At 42.1% G+C, this 18,517-nt stretch overlaps 1 protein-coding gene across 5 annotated transcripts in view; it reads left to right on the plus strand.

Annotated features, from left to right (window-relative positions):
- FAM135A (family with sequence similarity 135 member A) overlaps positions 1-18,517 on the plus strand; it is a 153,543-nt gene that overhangs the window by 17,059 nt on the left and 117,967 nt on the right. For all 5 annotated transcript variants that reach the window (XR_010917105.1, XM_067532673.1, XM_067532675.1 and 2 more), the window contains exon 3: positions 777-899. Coding sequence is in view for 4 of the 5 variants with exons in the window: in XM_067532673.1 (XP_067388774.1) it covers positions 823-899 (77 nt within the window). In the remaining variant the exon portion in view is untranslated. The remainder of the gene's footprint in view (positions 1-776; positions 900-18,517) is intronic.

Here is an 18,517-nt window from a genome sequence, read left to right on the forward strand (position 1 = left end):
ATGTAACACATAGAAATCATAGGTAAAACAGGCATTGTTGAAGGAGAAACTCAAACTGCACAATGTATAACTGATTTGTAACTTTTTAAACTGTACATTCGGAAGAATGTTGAAATTCAAGATACTATTCTTGCTTGCACTGACATGATTTAAACTGAAGTGGAACATAGTGATTCAGTCTATTTTTAAAACTGATAACCATCATAAAAAGTGAATTAAACAAAGGAGTGTCAAAATAGTGTTTTATGTGGTTAGGATTAAATGGGGTCCTAGCAGTGTTCTTCATTTTATTTTTGTGGCTGAAAATGGATGTTGACATATTATAAAAGAAGTATAAAATCATTTTTAAAAAGGGCTCTAGTGGTTTTGCTACAAGCCCTGTGTATGTGGTGGCATGATGGTATGCTGACCAAAGAGCAGTGCAGGGAAAGCATTGTGCCTTAGAGACATAAGACTCCTTCCCCCACATTGCTTCGGGGGTAGTAATTTGCTACTGGCCAACACCTATATTTAAATTACTAACCCTCATCTTGCATGCTGGCTCAGTTACACTAGCCAGGTATATTCTGGAGTAGGGAGGTGGAGCTGAATCAAGGAGTGGCGGTAGGAACTGCTGGTATGCAGCATCTGTTTACCCCTAATGCACCCAGACTCAGATTGCAGAGAAGCAGTGAGGAAGCTTATGCACAGCCCATACCACATACTGGTCCTGAAAAAAAAAATAGGTGTCTTTTTGCCTCTGACTTCAAAACAATTTTGTTTCTCTTTATTTCCAGTAACTAAGGTGCTGACAACAATTTTGGCTTATGCATCTACATAAAAATGAGTGAAGTACAGGCTATGGTAGAATTCTCCGTGGAGCTCCACAAATTCTACAATGTGGATTTGTTTCAAAGAGGGTAGGTACTGTATTCTTTCAAAAAGAAAATAAATTTGTATGGTAGTGAGTGGTTGTTACTTAAAATTTAATATTTATGTTCTATCAGTATATTTATTCTTTTAAGGTATGTGGATATACTGGCATTATAAACCAAGTTCTACAGATATACCTATCTTTGCCATAGTGACGATTCGCATTTTATTATTAGTTCTGTACAGTGACTTGAAAATTAAGTGTTTACTGCTCATTCGAAAGGTAGCTGGGAAGGGCAGCTATTTTCTAGCAGTTTACATGAAGGTTCAAAAATCTTAGGCATAGAACTTCAGCTATTATCAAATACTTATAATCTGATTGGAGAGGGGTGAAAGAGCTACATATTCTGAATGTGGATTATGCTCTTGTCCAGGCCCTTGCCCTCTCCCATTTTAGCTACTGTAATCTCACTGGTTTTAACTAATGCAGCCGAGTCTCCTCAAGTCCGTTTAAAATGTTGCTGCCAAAATCTTCTTCCTAGCTTATTGTGACAATATCACATCCTATGTGAGCTCCTCCACTAGTTTTCCTATCTTATTTAGTCTTTCATCTCATTGCATTGTGTCTTAACATTGAGACATCTCTTTAGCCTGCTTATTTATTTCTCCCACTAGCACCTGCATGGGTTCTTTCACTCCATCCCTTAAGCATCAGGCCCTGAGAAAAACATTTGTTTAAAAAAAAAAAAAAATCACGGCAATGTCATGGGTAAATATTTGATTTCATGGGATATGCATAACCACTGTGCCCTCTCCCTCCCTAGCCCCAGAACCACTGCAGTTTTTCCAGCAGTGGAGAAATGGAAGAAGCTATCCTGCTTCTGCCTGCCTCCTCAGGCTGCAGCTGCTCGTTGGGGGTTAGTGGGCCAGTCCTATTCCAGGAAGAGTGGGATGGGGGAGAGTGGGGAGGTTTCTCAGCCCATGGTGCTAGCTGGTCCAACCCAGCCTGATTTGGGTTGGGATTATGGCCCAGTTCATGCTGAGCTGAGCACAGCTCTGGCACAGACAGTCCAGCCAGTAGGGAAAAGAGGGTGGTGTTGACCATGCGGTGATTCGGAGTCCCAGCACAGCCTGCTCCAAAGCAGGCCCTTCAGGGCTGGGGGAGAATTCACAGTGATGGCTGGCAAGGAGGTGCTGAGATTGGGATCCATCACCCCCCTGATTGTTGTATGTATTTAAGCTTCACAAGTCCTGCTTCTTAAAAAGTCGTGTGTGTGTATAAGTAAAATATAGCTTTTTAAATTTAATATAGTAAAAGGTTCTTGTAGGAACAGTTACAAAATATCCAGTTCTTCAAATAGTGTCCCTGTGAGTGATCCATTTCAGGTGTGCATGTGCCCTGTGCCCTTGATCACAGATTTTTGGTAGTGGTGTCTGTTTTGGTCCCTGCATCTGATTCTCACATCCTAGTGCCCCAAGCTGTGGCTATTGGGGGCTGCACAGATGAACTGCCCTCAGTTCCTTCTCGACCTCCTTTGGCCTGAGATGGAGTCTGCAACATGTGCCTGTTCTCCATTTAGGATTTAGATAGTTTATAGTTACTTACCTTTTAGTGTTTCCTTTGGGCCCCCCTTCTCCTCCCCCCCCAAAAAACCCTTTTATTCTTAGATATAGTTAGATAGTAGTTTAGAACTTCTTCTTCTTAGGGTTATGTCTTTTGTTGTTTTTTCTCGGGAATGCAGTATTCCTCAATATTCAAAATAGCTCCTGCTATGAGACTATTCCAATCAGTGACAGGTATTCCCAGGGCCTCTGCTGCTTGTGTGATACCCATATTCCTAGTAAGTGCAAGATCTGTACATCCTTCAAGGATAGATCTTGGAAAAAATAGAGAGATCAGGTTTAAACTTGTAATGATGGAGCAAACCTTACGTCCAGGGGCAGAGAACATCTTTCCAGACATCCATATTCTCCTGGCAATAGTTTTGATGGCTGGGTTGAGTGGCTCCAATCATTCAGTCGCTGGAACTTTACATTTGCAACATTCTACCCCCCTTCCTCCTTTTGGATGCTGCTTCTCCCATTTTCAGGCTGCATGGGAGCATATAATATCAGACAAATGAGTTTTGGAAGCCATAACCTCTGGTTACACTATCCATTTCAAGACTCTCCTACCCATCCCTGTCCCTCTTCAGTGACTCCTCTCACAGTCAGTTACTAGAACAGGAACTGACCTCACTATAAAGTTTAGGAGCAATAGAACCAGTGCCACGAAGAAGAAGAGGATTCTACTCAAATACTTCCTGATACCCAAAAAGCATGCGGAGTGGAGACCAATTTTAGACCTCGGTTTGCTAAACAGATACAGCAACATAAAACAGCAAAAATTCAGGATGATGACCCTAGCAGCAATAATTCCATCATTACAGTTAGGAGATTGGTTCACAAGTCTCGAACTACGAGATACATATTTTCATTTAGCTATTCACCCATCACACAGGAGGTTTCTGTGTTTCTAAATCAACAGTGAACACTACTAATATAGGGTGCTTCCTTTTGGATTATCTTTGGCACCAAGGATATGCTCAAAAATTTTGGCAGTAATTGCTGCTCACCTGTCATTTTGGCATAATTGTTTTCCTGTACTTAGACGATAGGATCTGCCCTTTATCAGCCAATCGGTAGGTTTGGAGTCAGTAAAGTCCATGTGTTCTCTGTTTCACAGCCTGGGCCTCCAAATCAACCTCAAAAAGTCCATTTTGACTCCACTACAGTGCCTAGATTTCATAGGGGTTTCCCTGGATGCATTGACAGGCACAGCATACCTACCATCCAGCAGTTTTCTCACACTAGTGAACCGCATCTCAAGGATTCAGGGCAATCCTTAAATTACAGTAAGAGTACCTTCAACTACTGGGACACGTTTGCATGTATCTTTGTAGTGTATCCTGCCAGCTTACTTCTCTAAGGTCTTCTGCAGAGATAGCATAGGCACAACAAACACAATCCAAGAGGGTTACTATTTGTTCCCTAATGGGTTCTACACTCACTCTACTGGTGAAAAGACCCTGCCAATATTTGCGCAGGTGTTCCGTTCATTCATATTCTCCCTACTATGGTGATAACATCAGATGCTTTGCTTTTGGGTTGGAGGACAGATCTGGGACCTCACAAGGTGCAAGGCAAATGGTCTCCACAAGAGCAGCTTCTGCACATAAACATTTTGGAATTCAGAGTGGTCAAAAATGCTTGACTACGCTTTCTACCTCTAATCAGAATGACCTCAGTAAGGATAATGACAGACAACATGGCATGTAGTATTATATCAGCCATATTAGGGAGGAGCTGATCTATCTGTGCTGAAGTGATAGAACTCTGGAATTGGTGCATAACCAACCACATAATCATCCCAGCTTTTTACCTCCCAGGTATTCAAAATGCCATGGCAGATGACTTCAGCAGATGTTTCTTTCTAAATTACAAATGGTAACAAAACTCCAGAGTTCTTCACATGATAGTCTCAGTATGGGGGTTCCTGGAGGTTGATCTGTTTGCAAAATGCTTCACATATTGCTCCAGAGGGGTCTCAATCAACTATCTCTGGGAGATACATTTCTCATCTTGTGGACGAAAGGACTTCCCTACGTGCATCCACTGATATGGTTACTATTGAAGGTTCTCCATAAAATTGGGCCAGAGTCATACTAGTTGCACCGATGTGGCTAAGACTAGTATCCCTATCTGATCAGATTAACTTCTTGTCCTTCACGGAAGCTTCCGATCAGTCCTTACCTTTTGACTTAAAATATAGGTCAAACACTTTACCCCAATTTACAGATTCTGTGGCTCCAAGCATGGTTCCTCGATGGTTCTCAGGAATAGAGAGATCTTGTTCCTCATTTGTACAGTGTTTTATTAAATAATAGAAAGCCATCTACAATAGAAATACTTATCTCCAGAAATGGAAACTATACCATCTCTGATGTAACAGTCATCAGATTTTGCCAACTTGTTCTCCATTCCTAGAGTACTGGATTACTTGTTAGTAATTGAAGACATCAGGTCTTTTTGTGAATTCTGTTAGGGTTCACTTAGGGGCAATAACAGCCTTTCACACACCCATAGGGGTTTTTTGCTCTTTGATCATCCAACTAGCTGAGACCTGAACCTAGTCCTTAATGTCTTTATGAAGCATCCATTTGAATTACTATCTTACATGTTCATTATTCGCTTTATCTATGAAAATAGCCTTTCTTGTAGCAATCACTTCCACCCAAAAGGTAGAATTGGGGGCTTTAATGATGAACCCCCCATTTATGGTGTTCTCCAGAAAGAAAGTGTTTCTATGGGTCTATCCAAAATTCTTATTTAAAGTGTGCTCAGAATTCCATGTTAATCAAACCATTCATCTCCCAGTTTTCTTCCCAAAACCACTGAAGACTAGTCAAGGAGTCATATTCTATACTCTAGAAGTTAGGAGGGCATTAGCTATCTACCTAGACAGGAACAAGCCATTTAGAAAATCTCCTAAACTATTCATTTCCATTGCAGACAGAAACAGGGATTTGGTAGTTTAGAAACAGAGGTTGTCAGAGTGGATCTCTGGTTGTATTAAGACTAGTTACGACAGCTTGTATCCGACCCCCTTCGAGAGTGATAGCACATTCTACAAAAGCGCTATCTACATTGATGGTCTTACTTAAGTATGCACCAATTGTAGACATATATAGAGTGGCAATTTGGTCCTCTGTTCATACCTTTTCTAATAATTAAACCCTGGCACTTGTGGGAAGTTGTGGCTGTGGGCAACACAATTCTCTCTTCTGTATTGGACTCTGCTGCAAACTTCCCACTTCCTTAGGGGAATACTGCTTGACAGTCACCTGAAGTGAAGCACCCACAGGAACACTACTGGAGGAAGGAGGAGAGGTTACTCACTTTGTGTAGTAATTGGAGTTATTTGAGATTTGTCCCCCTATGGTGCTCTATCTGCCGTCCTTCCCTTCTGCTTCGAAGTTGCAGAAGGGTGGAGAAGAAACTGAGGGTGGTTCACCTGCGGGGGCACAAGGATGTGTGGGGTAATGCATGGGCCAAATGGGCACTGCTACCAAAAATCTCTGATCAAAAGGTGCAGAGCACAAATGCACCTGAAGTGGAGGACTCACAAGGGGACATATCTTAAAGAACTCCAGCTTATTGCACAAGGTGAGTAACCTATCCATTCTTTCCCTAAGAAGAAAGTTTAATCAAGTATAATCCTTGTGTTTTATTTTTGAACTAACTATCCAGCTGATTGCCTACCATTATGATACAGTGATCCTTTGTACATTTGCTAACAAACGAAGGGCTTATGTACACAGGGACACTCAGAAAAATTAACCTGAATTAACTAAAAGTGTGAATTTAAAGTGGATTAGTTAAACTGCATTAATCTCCTGTGTGGACACTCTCATTCTTGATTAAAGTGACTTTAATTCTGTTCCCGTACCTCTGCCAGATTCTCTCAACTCTAGCTCAGAGGGTAGTAAGATTTGAATGGTGCTAACTGTTGTACAACTGTTCAGAAATGTGTGTCAAGTAAGATTCTTTCAGGACTGTGCCTTTGACAATCATTTTCCAGTACTATAGAGAGCAGTCTGTAACACTGTTTCTGTTCATAATGAGGTCCGTAGATCCATGACACTGGGTCTCTTCAGCTTTGCCAATCAATGTCAGGAAAGGTGTGACTCCACCTCTGAGACAGCTCCAGTTTTTCACCTGCCTCCACAGCTGCAGGCAGGCAGTCCAGCTCCTTTCTGCTGCAGAACTAATCTTAAAAATATCTTCAACTGGTATATGTCTTCCTCATCCTCCTGAAGTGCACAGAATTCCTTTGTGGGATCTTAACCTCATACCATTGTGTTCTCAATACCATTCCAAGTCCACCACTAGAACTACTCATAAAGGTGTCTCATTACTTTCTAAACATTAAAGTAGCCTTCTTGAAAGCTCAGGTGATTACTGTCAAAGTGTCTGAGTTAGGACCTCTTTCCCTGGAACCTTAGTACTTCACCTTCCATAAAGATAATGTAATTTTCAGAACTGATCCTGTCTTCATACCAAAGACTAGCTCTTGGCCCATGGAGTGCAAGAAATTGTCCTTTCAACCTTCTGCCCAACTTCAGTGCACCCAAAAGAGAAACCGTGGCATACTTTGGATGTCCACAGCGTTTCCAAAGTATGTATTCACTGCACAGCTCAGTTTGGAAAGGTGAATACTTTCTTTGTGTTTTATCATCTGCTGTGGAAGGGAGAGAAGGCCACAAAATATGTCATTTCCAAAGAGCAAAGAGATTGTATCTCAAACGCAAAAAACCGTAATACCATATTCCAAAATGAGAAATCGTTTCATCAGAGCTTTGGCAAATTCATGGACCGAAAGATCACATATTTCATACAAGGAAATATACAAAGCAGCGATGTGCTTAACTGTTCAGACCTTCTTCAGATTATACCAGTTAGATATTCAGTCCTCATCTGGTGTTACTGTCAATAGAGAGGTACTCTATGCTTGTAGCAATCCAGTTACTATTATGAAATGGGTTATTGTCTTTCACATCTATTACATAAATGTATACACCCCACCCACCCTGAGTGGATATCATGATCTGTGGACCTTGGTACAAATAAGAATAGGAAAAATTACCTGTGCCTTACCTGGAAATTCCCTTTCTTAGAGTTAGAGTAATGAGTACCACACATCCAACCCACCCTAAATGGACTGTTAATTGAGGGGAAATGGCATGTGTTGCCAGTCAAAATTGGTGGTTATTTGAATTCTTTGCTCAGCAGGAGGTTGTATTTCATTTTAGTGCATAATATTCCTTATTAATATAGAGTGGTTAAAGATTTCCTAGGCTGTGGAAGTGTCCCAATTGCTGATTTCTCAGAGGTGGAGACACACCTCCGCTGTCACTTTTTGGCAGGTCTTCTGCCTCCAAAGCTGCATAGAACAGAGAAATAATGTTATGATCTGTGGACCTCATTCCTCCTAGAAAGGAAACTTTTACATAAGGCATAGATAAATTTCCCTAGTGTGTCTAATGTGGATCAAATTCCACTTTCCTATTTAGTCTGTAGAATTAATATGGTTCATATTGTAACATTCTTAGGTTTGGATGCAAAGCATATTTCAGCATGTGGGGCTTTAACAATGATATTTTGAATGTTATCACAATACAAATAATGCTGGGTGCTGTACAAACACAAAAACACTATCCCTGCCTTGAAAACATTACAATCTAAATAGACAAGCCAAATGTTTGAGGCGATGTTAGGAATACATCTAGTTGTCTTTTTCCTGTTTTTCTTGTCTTAACTATCCTGTTGTCATGTGACAATGGTGAAGTATCATGGAAAGAGTTGTTTTCTTCTAGAACTGGAAAAAGAAAATAGTATTATCCCTCAAGATATCTCCTCAGTGCACTGGGATAGCTTCCCCAGCCTCCTCCTAAACTGGCTTCATGCTACAGATGTGTTAATGATCAGATCCCAAAGATATACACACCTGTTCAATAGGTGTAGGCTTCTTCTCAGCAGGATCATCTTCCTTCATTTAGGCTGTTGTATGAATACCTTTGCCATTAGGGTCATATGGCAGTTCAGCTTTTTACCAGGTGAAGAGAGCTATTTTTCTTCTATGCTTAGTATCTTGGTCAGCCTCAATCACATGAGCACTCACTGAGGGTGCAGCTACAGCCAGTGATTATGTCCAGCAGCTACGTTATGTCCTATGTTTCTTCGTCCAGCAGGATGGACTCTCCTGGTTTCATCTTGGGTAAGCTTTATGTTCTATTCCATTAGCTAAAGAAGAGAGCCTGAGGCTACTAAGATTTGATGCGTCTCATCTCATCCTGGAGTTTTTAAGCAGGGCTGCTAAATGGAGGTATACGTCTAAAGTTCGCAGCATTCTGTTGTCCACTAATGAGTAGCTGAGCTTATCTCAGTAACTGATGTGGTTGCTCTATGAGCTGAGAAGCGTTAATGTGGGGTCGTGATTTTTCTGAACTAATTTAAACATTATACAAGCCCTCATATAGGCTGATATACACAATAAATTAAGAGGAGCTCTTGTTCTGCTGGTCTGTTAATTGTGTTTTTTTTTTTTTTTTTCCCCATCATACTACTTGTTGCTGAATTTTACTCAAGGTATTAGTGTCTATTTTTAAACACACTTTCATAAATGAACAGGATACAAAAAAGTCAAGCTGCCCCAGATCATAAACATTTTAAATTGTCACAGTGTATAAAAGATCTAGAGCTTCTGAAAAGTCATCCACTTTGCAAGTTTTAACAATGTAATTAACATTAAGCGTATGTCCAAATCTTTTAAAGATATTAGTTCCAACACAGGATGCAAAAGGATTCCCTCAAGATAGCAAAGGAAAAATCTACATCCGAATTCTCTGAATCCTAAAGATAGAGGAAAGTGGGATGGGTGATAGAAGCAAATAACTTTGCCTCAGGATTAAAAGGACACTGTCAGATTGATTTTTAAATAAAAATTTACGTCTTGTAAAATCTTACAAAAACCTAAGAATAGTAGAAGTGTGGGGTTTTTGTCTTGTTTTTTAATTCAAGTGAAAAAGAGTTATTATTTGAAGAGGACTATTTTCTCAGGATTTCTTACCTTGTGCAAACCTGGGCTAGAAGTTCCAAAGCTGAAAGATTTGGAGGGCTGCACACATTAACAGAAGGAACACTTCAATAGAACTGGGCTGAAAATTTTTCAGACAAATAATTTATACACCGAAAATGTAAGTTTTAGCCAACATAAATCTGTTTCCTGAATTTGATCCAATTAGTTTATGCTAAGGCCAGTATACCATCTGTGGATATGTCTGCATTGCAGTAAAAGACCCTGCAGCATTGCTGTGCATGACCCGGGTCAGTTGACTCTGACTCGCTGGGCTTGAGCTGCCTGGCTAAAAACTGTAGTTTAGACTTTTGGGCTCCAGCTGGAGCCTGGGTGCTGAGATTTTGCAAGGGGGAAAGGCTTCAACCAGAGCCTGAGTGTCTGCACTGCAATTTTTAGCCCAACTCCCACAATCTTGAGTCAGCTAACCTGGGCTTTGACACTCCATGTTGGGGGTATTTCATCGCAGTATAGACCTATCCTGTGAGTGTCCATCTGTCAGTGCATCTGTCCCTCCCACTTTATAACATTTAGCTCAGTGGTTGGGGCTCCTTCCTGGGAATTGAGAGACCCAGGTTTGATCCTCACTCTGGATCAACTTGGATTTTTCCCCACCCTACACAAGTGCCCTAATCATCAGGTTATCTGATATTCTGGGCTTGGTTACTCTCAATTTCTCCTGTTGAGCTATTCCATTTTGTATAAATACTTAAAGATTCATTGGGCCAAAGAAAGAGAGAGAGAGTGCAACTCTATAGCCTGATGATTAAGGCAGTCACCTGGGAGGTACGAGATGTGGATTCATATCTTCTGTCTGTTCAGCTCTAATTTCAACTTTGCTGTGTTAGTGGTACCAGCCAACTGGTAATATCAGCTGTTGGTTCCTTTTTGCCATTAATAATAGGAGCTTTCTTGGGCCGCTCCTTTCAGTAGCCATAGCCAGTCAACTTTTTGACTTATTTCTTTCTTATTCCTAGGGTATTCCTCGGGGTTTTAAACAAGTTTAGTTTACTATTTCTTTCTTCTATCAGTTTTAATAAGTTGGAAATAATTACTTAGATTTGTTAGAAGACACTTTTGTTGTCTCTCTTAGCGTTACAATTTCTTCCTTGTTGTTTTATACCTCTTATTTGTATATCTCTCTTCCCTCTACTCCACGAGAAGGTACTAGTTTCCTACTTATAGTACCATGAAGAGATGGGAGGGAATTCTTTCTTCATGTACAGGAAGGATGCCCTTGTATTCCTTTCCATTAGAATCTCTAAGAGAAATGTTCCTGGAGTCAACATTAATTTTTCCTAATAGATCCATACTAGCAAAGATAAATATGGTTCTCAACTCTGGGCTGGTCTACATTAGAAGCACTACATCTATGTAGCTGCATTGATACAGCTAGGCCGCTGTAGTGCATCTGATGAAGATGCTCTAACCCCAGAGACCATTGTCATGTATGCCAACAGACTGCTAACAATTCATATGACAAGATCTCCATGCACTGCTGTTGACTAAATCTGCAGAACTCAGTGCTGAAATGAAGGATACATGATCCTTCAAAATACACATGCATGTCTTTTCATGTCCTAGTACCAGTTTTGCCAACAGGCTCCAACACCATGCCTGTAATCTTAGTTTCATTTTAACTCAGACTTGCTTTCTAGGTCCTAACATCCAGACTATGGGTATATCTACACTGACGGCGGCAGAGTCGCTGCCATTAGATCGACCTGTCTGGATCGATTGAACACTCAGTGAGGACCTGCTCAATCAGTCCAGAAGTTGATGCAGTAAAACCACCCCCTCAAGTGGTGTAGCACTGCATCGACGGGAACGCGTTTCCCTTTGGTGCAGTACAGTGAAGATGCTGTGCAGAAGGGAAGCACAGCAGTGGACGGGAGTTACGCAAGCTCTGCGTAGCTTGCGTAACTCCCGTTGACTGCTGCCGAATCATCAGATAAGTGTAGACCAGGACTATGTCTAAATCTTGTTGATTCTTTCTGAGTATCATCTTTAAGATACCACTATTTCTGTCCATCTGTGCAACTGAAGCTCTTGTCCAAGCTGTCATCACTTCATGTCTTAATTCTGCAACATCCTTTTTGCTCTCCTTGACAAATGCAATCTTTCCCCACTCATATCCATTCAGAATGCTGGTGCAAAGATCATTTCCGTGTCCTGTCGCTATGATCATGTCAACCCTCTCCTTTTAATTCTACCACTGACTCCCCCTTCTTTATGGCATCAAATATTATTAGTCTTCACTTTGAAGGCCCTTCTTAGCCTATCCCAACCCTATTTATCTGTCATTCACAATCAAGATGTTGACTTTTGCCTTTGATTGGCCTTCCAACACCCACTTGTTAAATTTTCAAACAATCACCTTTGTTCTTTCTCCCATGTTGCCTCTGACGAGTGGAGGGAAATCTCAGTAAACATCTGCAAAATCAGCTCATTTTCCTCCTTCAAAACTCTCCTTTTCCATGGTGCCTAAAAATTAACAGTGGTTAGGCTGTTGATGTGCTGAGACCACTGTCTGTCCTGCTGACCACTGTTTTTCTTTGTTTCTTTGTACTCCCTATTTATCTGTTTGTATCCATCTGCTGTTTCTTGTCTTATACTTCGATTGTAAGCTATTTGGGGCAGAGTTCTTTGTCTTTATTCTCTGTTTGTATAGAACCTAGCTGAGTGGGATCCTTTGTCTATTACTAGAGTCCCTGGCACTACAATAGTGCACATTATTAATATAATAACTGATCCCTCCACCATTTAGTACAATTGTACCTCATATAATGAAAACAGTTGGTGTGCACACAGATACTGGAATTCAAATCTTTAGAACACAACACAAATAAAATAATAGCACATTCTCTTAGAATTTCCTCATTTCTACTTATTATAGCATTCTGTGATGGGGTATGCAAATTCCACACTAGGCTGGAAAGAGTTAAAGGACAGTACTGGGCTCAGATAGCCCAGCCCCTCCAGGCCTGCACAGCATGCTGCAGTTTGAGACAAGGTTGAAAAGGGAGTAACCCTGCTTAAAAGGAGGAGGCTGGGGAGAGGAACAGACCTACCCTGAAGGCCCTGACAAAGGGGCCAGAGAAGCCTCCCTGTGGGAATAGGGCTATATGCTGAGCTCAGTTTGGGCTGACAGTTTGGTTTCTTTTTCTTTTTCCTTTTTCTCTTTATCTGGAACCAGAAGCTGAGGGAGGAAGTATGCAGCTGAGGCTCCCAGATCTACCAGTGCCAATGCACCCATACCATCTAAGAGGGCTTCAAGCTGTGCTTCTAGCCCTAAGTTTCTGGGCGCACAGCCCCAGTCTACACTGGTGGCTACCTTGAGTTTGATACCGAGTAAACACTAGTCAAAGGAGGCCTCTTTGATGAATCATAAGCGTGTGGTACCGAGTACTTCATATTCAGTGCTGAATGCACCTTCGGGTATGCCCAAACCCTTTTTGCAGTCAGAGAATTTGGTACCATCAAAAGTTGCCACTCCCTTGGTACTGATACCTTGGCAGGGCTCCTCTTCATTACTAGCTTCACTACTGGACAAGGTCACGTTATCTAAGGCAGTGGTTTTCAACCTGTGGTGTGCAAAAGACCTAGACTGAAAACTGAATTCTGTTCAGTCAGTTATATAGACAGACAATAGATTTCCAAAGGGATCCACACCTCCATTTGAAATTTTTTAGGGGTCCACAAATGAAAAAAGGTTTGAGAACCAATGATCTAAGGACCTTCTGATTTTCAAAGAATCGGAATCCCCTTTACCCATGGGTAATGAGATTGTTTCAATATGGGACTCTTGTTTGTCTCTGGTACCGACACATTCACTAGTATCATATATGTCAGGAGTTATGCCTTCAGACATCCCACAATCTACTCCCTTCCCTTGGAGTGTGAATATGGGAGCTCCTCAGATTCTATTCAGGACTCACCTAGATATCCTCTTTTTGGACTTCTTCTCCTGAGTTTCCCTCAGAGAGAGTCTGTAAGACCAAAAACATGTGAGCCACCCAACAATCTCCATGACTCGACTAAGCATTGTGGCTCCACCCTTTCCTATGGTCCTCCACAATGACAATTCTGAAACCCTTTGGCGATGTATAGGGAAACTCTCCTAGGCTGCCTATGCAACTGGATAGAGAGAATCAGAGGGGAAAAAACCATCTCACCTCCAGGACCCTTCCCATCTATCTCCTTTACATAAGGAGTCATTTGGGGAGCAAGAAAAAAGAACACATGAGGAAGCAGTACCAAGTAATATGTCGTCTTCATTTGATGGGGCAGTGATGCTGCTGCCGCCTCCTTCCTATACAGATGACTTCAGGCAGTTTCAGGACTTCATGAAGAGAGTATTTGACTTCTTGCAAATTCAGATGGAGGAAGTAAAGAAGCATAAGCTGTTTGACATTCTCCATACTGCTTCTTCATATAAAGTAACTTTACTAGTAAATGAAGCCTTTCTTGAACCAGCTAAAACAGTACATCAAACCCCAGTGTCAATACCTCTAACATGTAAAAGGGCAGGCAAGAAATATTATGTGCCTGCAAAAGAATATTTATTTACACATGCCACACTGAATTAATTGATGGTGGATGCTGACAACAAGTACCATAGCAACATTCAGAGACCGCACCGCATAATTGAGACCAGAAACGTCTAGACTTAGTTGTCTGAAAGAATTATTCCTTGGCCTCACTGCAATTTAGAGTGGTGAATTATCAAACTCTCATTGCCAAATACAATTACATCCACTATAATAAGTTTCACACCTTTTATTGAACATCTGCTTCAGGAACAAAGAGAGCAATTCAAGACAATTATTACAGAGATCAGTTTATTGCTGAGGCATCATTGCAAGCTTTTTTTGATGCAGAGGGTATTGCATCTCACTCAATGGCAACAGAAACAGCATACATCCTGGTTGCTACATTCTGGAATCCCCAAAAGAATTCCAGACTGCTGTCAAAGATCTCCCGTTTGATGGAACAGAGCAATACCACAGATGAATCCCTTCATTCTTTAAAAGATTCAAGGGCGATGCTTTGCTCATGCGGGATTTACACTCCTTCAAATAAAAGAAAACACAGTAGATCAGGTAGTCCAGATATCTTGTCTTGTTCCATTCTGAACTTATCATAGATATGAGCCACTTCGAAAGAGGCCTACATTCCAGAAAAAGTGACCTTCAGCCTCTGTGATTACAACAACAACAGTTTTCATCATCTTCTAAATGTGCACTACAATAAGTCAGTCGACAGTTGTGAATCACTTCATCATTTGTAAACTCAGCCACATTCCCTTCTACATCTCCCTCCTATCATTTGGGGGCAGTATTTCTCAGTGTAAAGATTTGTGGGAAAGAATTATATCTGACAAATGGGAGATGGAAGTCATAACATCTAGCTATATGATGCATTTTAACTGCATTCTTCTTGTCCCTTTACACACAGGGGCTTTTAAAATTGGAAGTAGAACGTCAGCTACAACTAGGAGTGATAGAATCTGTTTCACTGCCATATGCAGGAAGAGGTATTCTAGTTCTTCATCAAGTGGTGTCCCTGTGGGTGATTCACTCCAGGTGTCTGACACGTCCTCACATCTGGATCGAAAATTTCCGCAAGCAGTGCCCATTTGGGTCTCGCATGCATGACTCGTCTTGCGATGCCGTTGGTGCCTCGAGCTGCTCAGTTCCTTCTCAACCATCCACGATCCGAGATGGAGACCACAACAGCTCTACTAACAACCCATATAGCGGTTAGATAGGATAGATTAGTGTTAGTTTTCCAGTCGTTTAGTCAGTTTTTCACTTGTTGATCCCTTCCCTTAAAAAAAAAAAAAAATCTTTTTACAATCCCATAGATTTAGAGTAATTATACTTTAGAACCAATCATGCCTGGTTCCCCAGGCTTCAAAAGAGGTTTGTCCTGCACAGATGCCATGCCAGTCGTGGACAGGCATTCCCAAAGCTTTCAGTGAGGGACATATCTCTCAAAAGTGTCCCCACTGTAAGAACTTAAAGGCACGTGCAAGGGGGGACAGAGAGCTCAGGCTCAAAATGATCTTAATGGAAAAACCTCTGAGACCCACGTCTGACCCACCTCTCCCCCTCTCCGTTACTGAGTGGGAGAGATTCCTGAAAAAGGGCTTCAACCCTGACTAAAACCCCACTGAAAAAGAAAAATGCACTGGCTAAATCAATGGTAGCAATTAACCCGCCAGTTACCACAACTATAATGGCACTGAAGGACAAACAGCAAACCAATGTGGCATCAAGGTCTAAAACCACAACTACTTCCTCGGAACCGGCGTGCTGATGTTAAAATTGGCACTGTGCTTAAAGGCGGCACTGATCGCGGCATTGTCATGTACAACAGCACGGACCACTATTGCGGCACTGTGAGCTTGGTACCGAGCCATGCACCCACACCAACCGTAACGGAGCCGAGTGAACCCTTGACACCAACTCACCTAACGGTACCAGATAGCAGCACAGCACCGAGCCCAGCACCAGGGGGAAACACAAAATAAAGACCTGCCATCTTAAACTGGAGGATATAGAACCAACATCATCCCCCCCCAGTTCACCTCTATTTGGGACCGACACATCTCCACACGATATGATGTCCCCACTACCATCATCCAGTGAAGATGACAAGGATGAAGAAGGGATTTTCTCTTCACCACACAGACCCATTTCCCCGTACCTAGACATAGGGGGGATAGCAGATACCTGAGCCAACCATAGTATGCACCCCCATGGCTCGGCCCACATATACCATTCCCAATATCATGGCGCAATTGGGATGCATGGTCATGATATGCAAGGGCATACAGCAGACCACCCAGCTCTTACAGAGACAGGACAGTCTCACCATCCTGCTTAGCCATACTGGTTTGGGAACCTCCCCTTGAAGTCACTGAAGAGCCAGAAGATGTATCAGAACAGGAAGAGTCACCAACACTGCACAGCTCTTCCTCATCGCTGGACTAGGCCGTAATACTGCCCCCAACCGCGAGTGCAGATAACTTCAGGAAGTTCCAGGATTTGTTTAAAAGAGTGGCGCAAGACCTGGAGATTCCACTCAGAGGTATCCCAGACCCACCACAAACTCTTAAAAATTCTGCGCATGGCAGCCCCATTCAAAATAGCATTATCAATGGATTAGGCGCTGATGGAGCCTGCCAATAACACCTGGCAAACTCCAGTTACTATTCCTCCAACGTGCAAAAGAGCAGACAAAAAATATTATGTCCCCTCTCAGAGAGCGGAGTTCTTATTCACCCATCCTCCTCCGAACTCCCTTTTTGTTGAGGTGGCTCACCAAAGGGGCAAACAAACCCACCACAAGTCCACATGCCAAGACAAGGATTGGAAAAGGGTAGATTTGTTTGTATACTCCTCAGCCACACTACAATGACACGTGGGAAATTATGCTGCAGTCCTGTTCAATTATGATTACAACATATATTCTAGATTAGTGAACTTTATTGAAGTGATCCTGGAGAACAGACTGGAACAATTCCAGTCTCTTGTCAAGGACAGCTCGTATCCAGGACAGCATTGCAGGCTGCCCTCAATGCAGCAGATACAGCCGCCAAGACCATGACCGCTGCCATTGTGATGCGACAGGCCTCCTGGCTCCATTCAGCTGCTCTACTCAAGGATCTCTGGTCTACAATCAAAGCCCTCCCTTTCGACAAATCCAAATTGTTTGGTGAAAAGACTTATGAGGTCATGCATACAATGAAGACTCATGGGCCACACTGCAGACACTTGGGATATACGCTCCTACAAGAAGGAGACAGTACACATACCAACCATGTCAACGGAGATATCCCAAATACCCGCAGCAACAAAGGCTACATGATAGAAATAGACAAAGGCTTCAGAGGTGACCAAACTAATCCAACCAGTCAACATCGCAGCTGTTGTTGTTGACAAAGCAGCAATTTTGAAAATTGGTCAAGGGCCTGAACAGCCTCCCTCAACATCCAGTGCTGCTAACCACCACAAATCAATTTGGCCATTGTCTCCGCCCTTTTCTAAATATCTGGGAGTCCATAACGTTAGACAGATGGGTGCTAGAGATCGTACGCATAGGATACTCCATTCCCTTTGTTACCGTCCCTTCAACGCAACCCTCTTCCCTGTCCCTCTTCAGGGACCCATCTCACAAGCACCTACTGCAACAAGAAGTAGATCTACTACTACTTCTAGGCACAGTAGAACCTGTGCCACAACAATACAAAGGGAAGGATTTCTACTCCTGTTACTTTTTAACCAAGAAGAAAAGTGGAGGATGGAGACCCGTCTTGGACCGCAGGAGACTAAATAAATTCGTAAGAGTACAAAAATTCAAGATAGTCACTCTGTCAACTATAATACTAGCACTGGAAGAAGGGGATTGGTTTTCAACCCTTGCCCTGCAAGATGCCTATTTCCACGTTACCATACATCCAGCACACAGATGGTTTCTCAGATTTGTTCTGGAAGACAATCATTATCAGTACAGCGTACTGCCTTTTGACCTCTCTATGACTCCAAGAGTTTTCTCAAAAATGTTGGCCATGGTAACTGATTACCTCCACAGGCATGGAATAATAATATTCTCCTACCTGGATGACTGTCTGATAAAAGCAAACAATGAAGTGCAGGTGTAGTACAAGCTACCCAACAAATGATAGCACTGTTCCAAGACCTAGGTCTTCTTATAAATCAGCAGAAATGCACATTGATTCTAGTGCAACAGCCAGAATTTATAGGCATCCACCTGGACTCAATATTTGCATGGGCATCACTACTGGAAAAGAGATTTGCCATCATCGTAAATCTAATTTCATCCATAAGAAACAGTCAGATAACCCACACATGTATACAACTCGTGGGCTATGTGGCGGCCACTACGTCAGTGGTGCAACACACACGCTTACATATGTGCTACCTACAGGCATGGCTCGCAACAGTCTACAAACCATGCAGATAC

Source organism: Emydura macquarii, unplaced genomic scaffold (assembly GCF_026122565.2).
Source record: "Emydura macquarii macquarii isolate MOO-44397 ecotype Brisbane River unplaced genomic scaffold, CSIRO-AGI_Emac_v2 contig_3295, whole genome shotgun sequence".
In the NCBI taxonomy this organism is placed as follows: domain Eukaryota; kingdom Metazoa; phylum Chordata; order Testudines; family Chelidae; genus Emydura; species Emydura macquarii.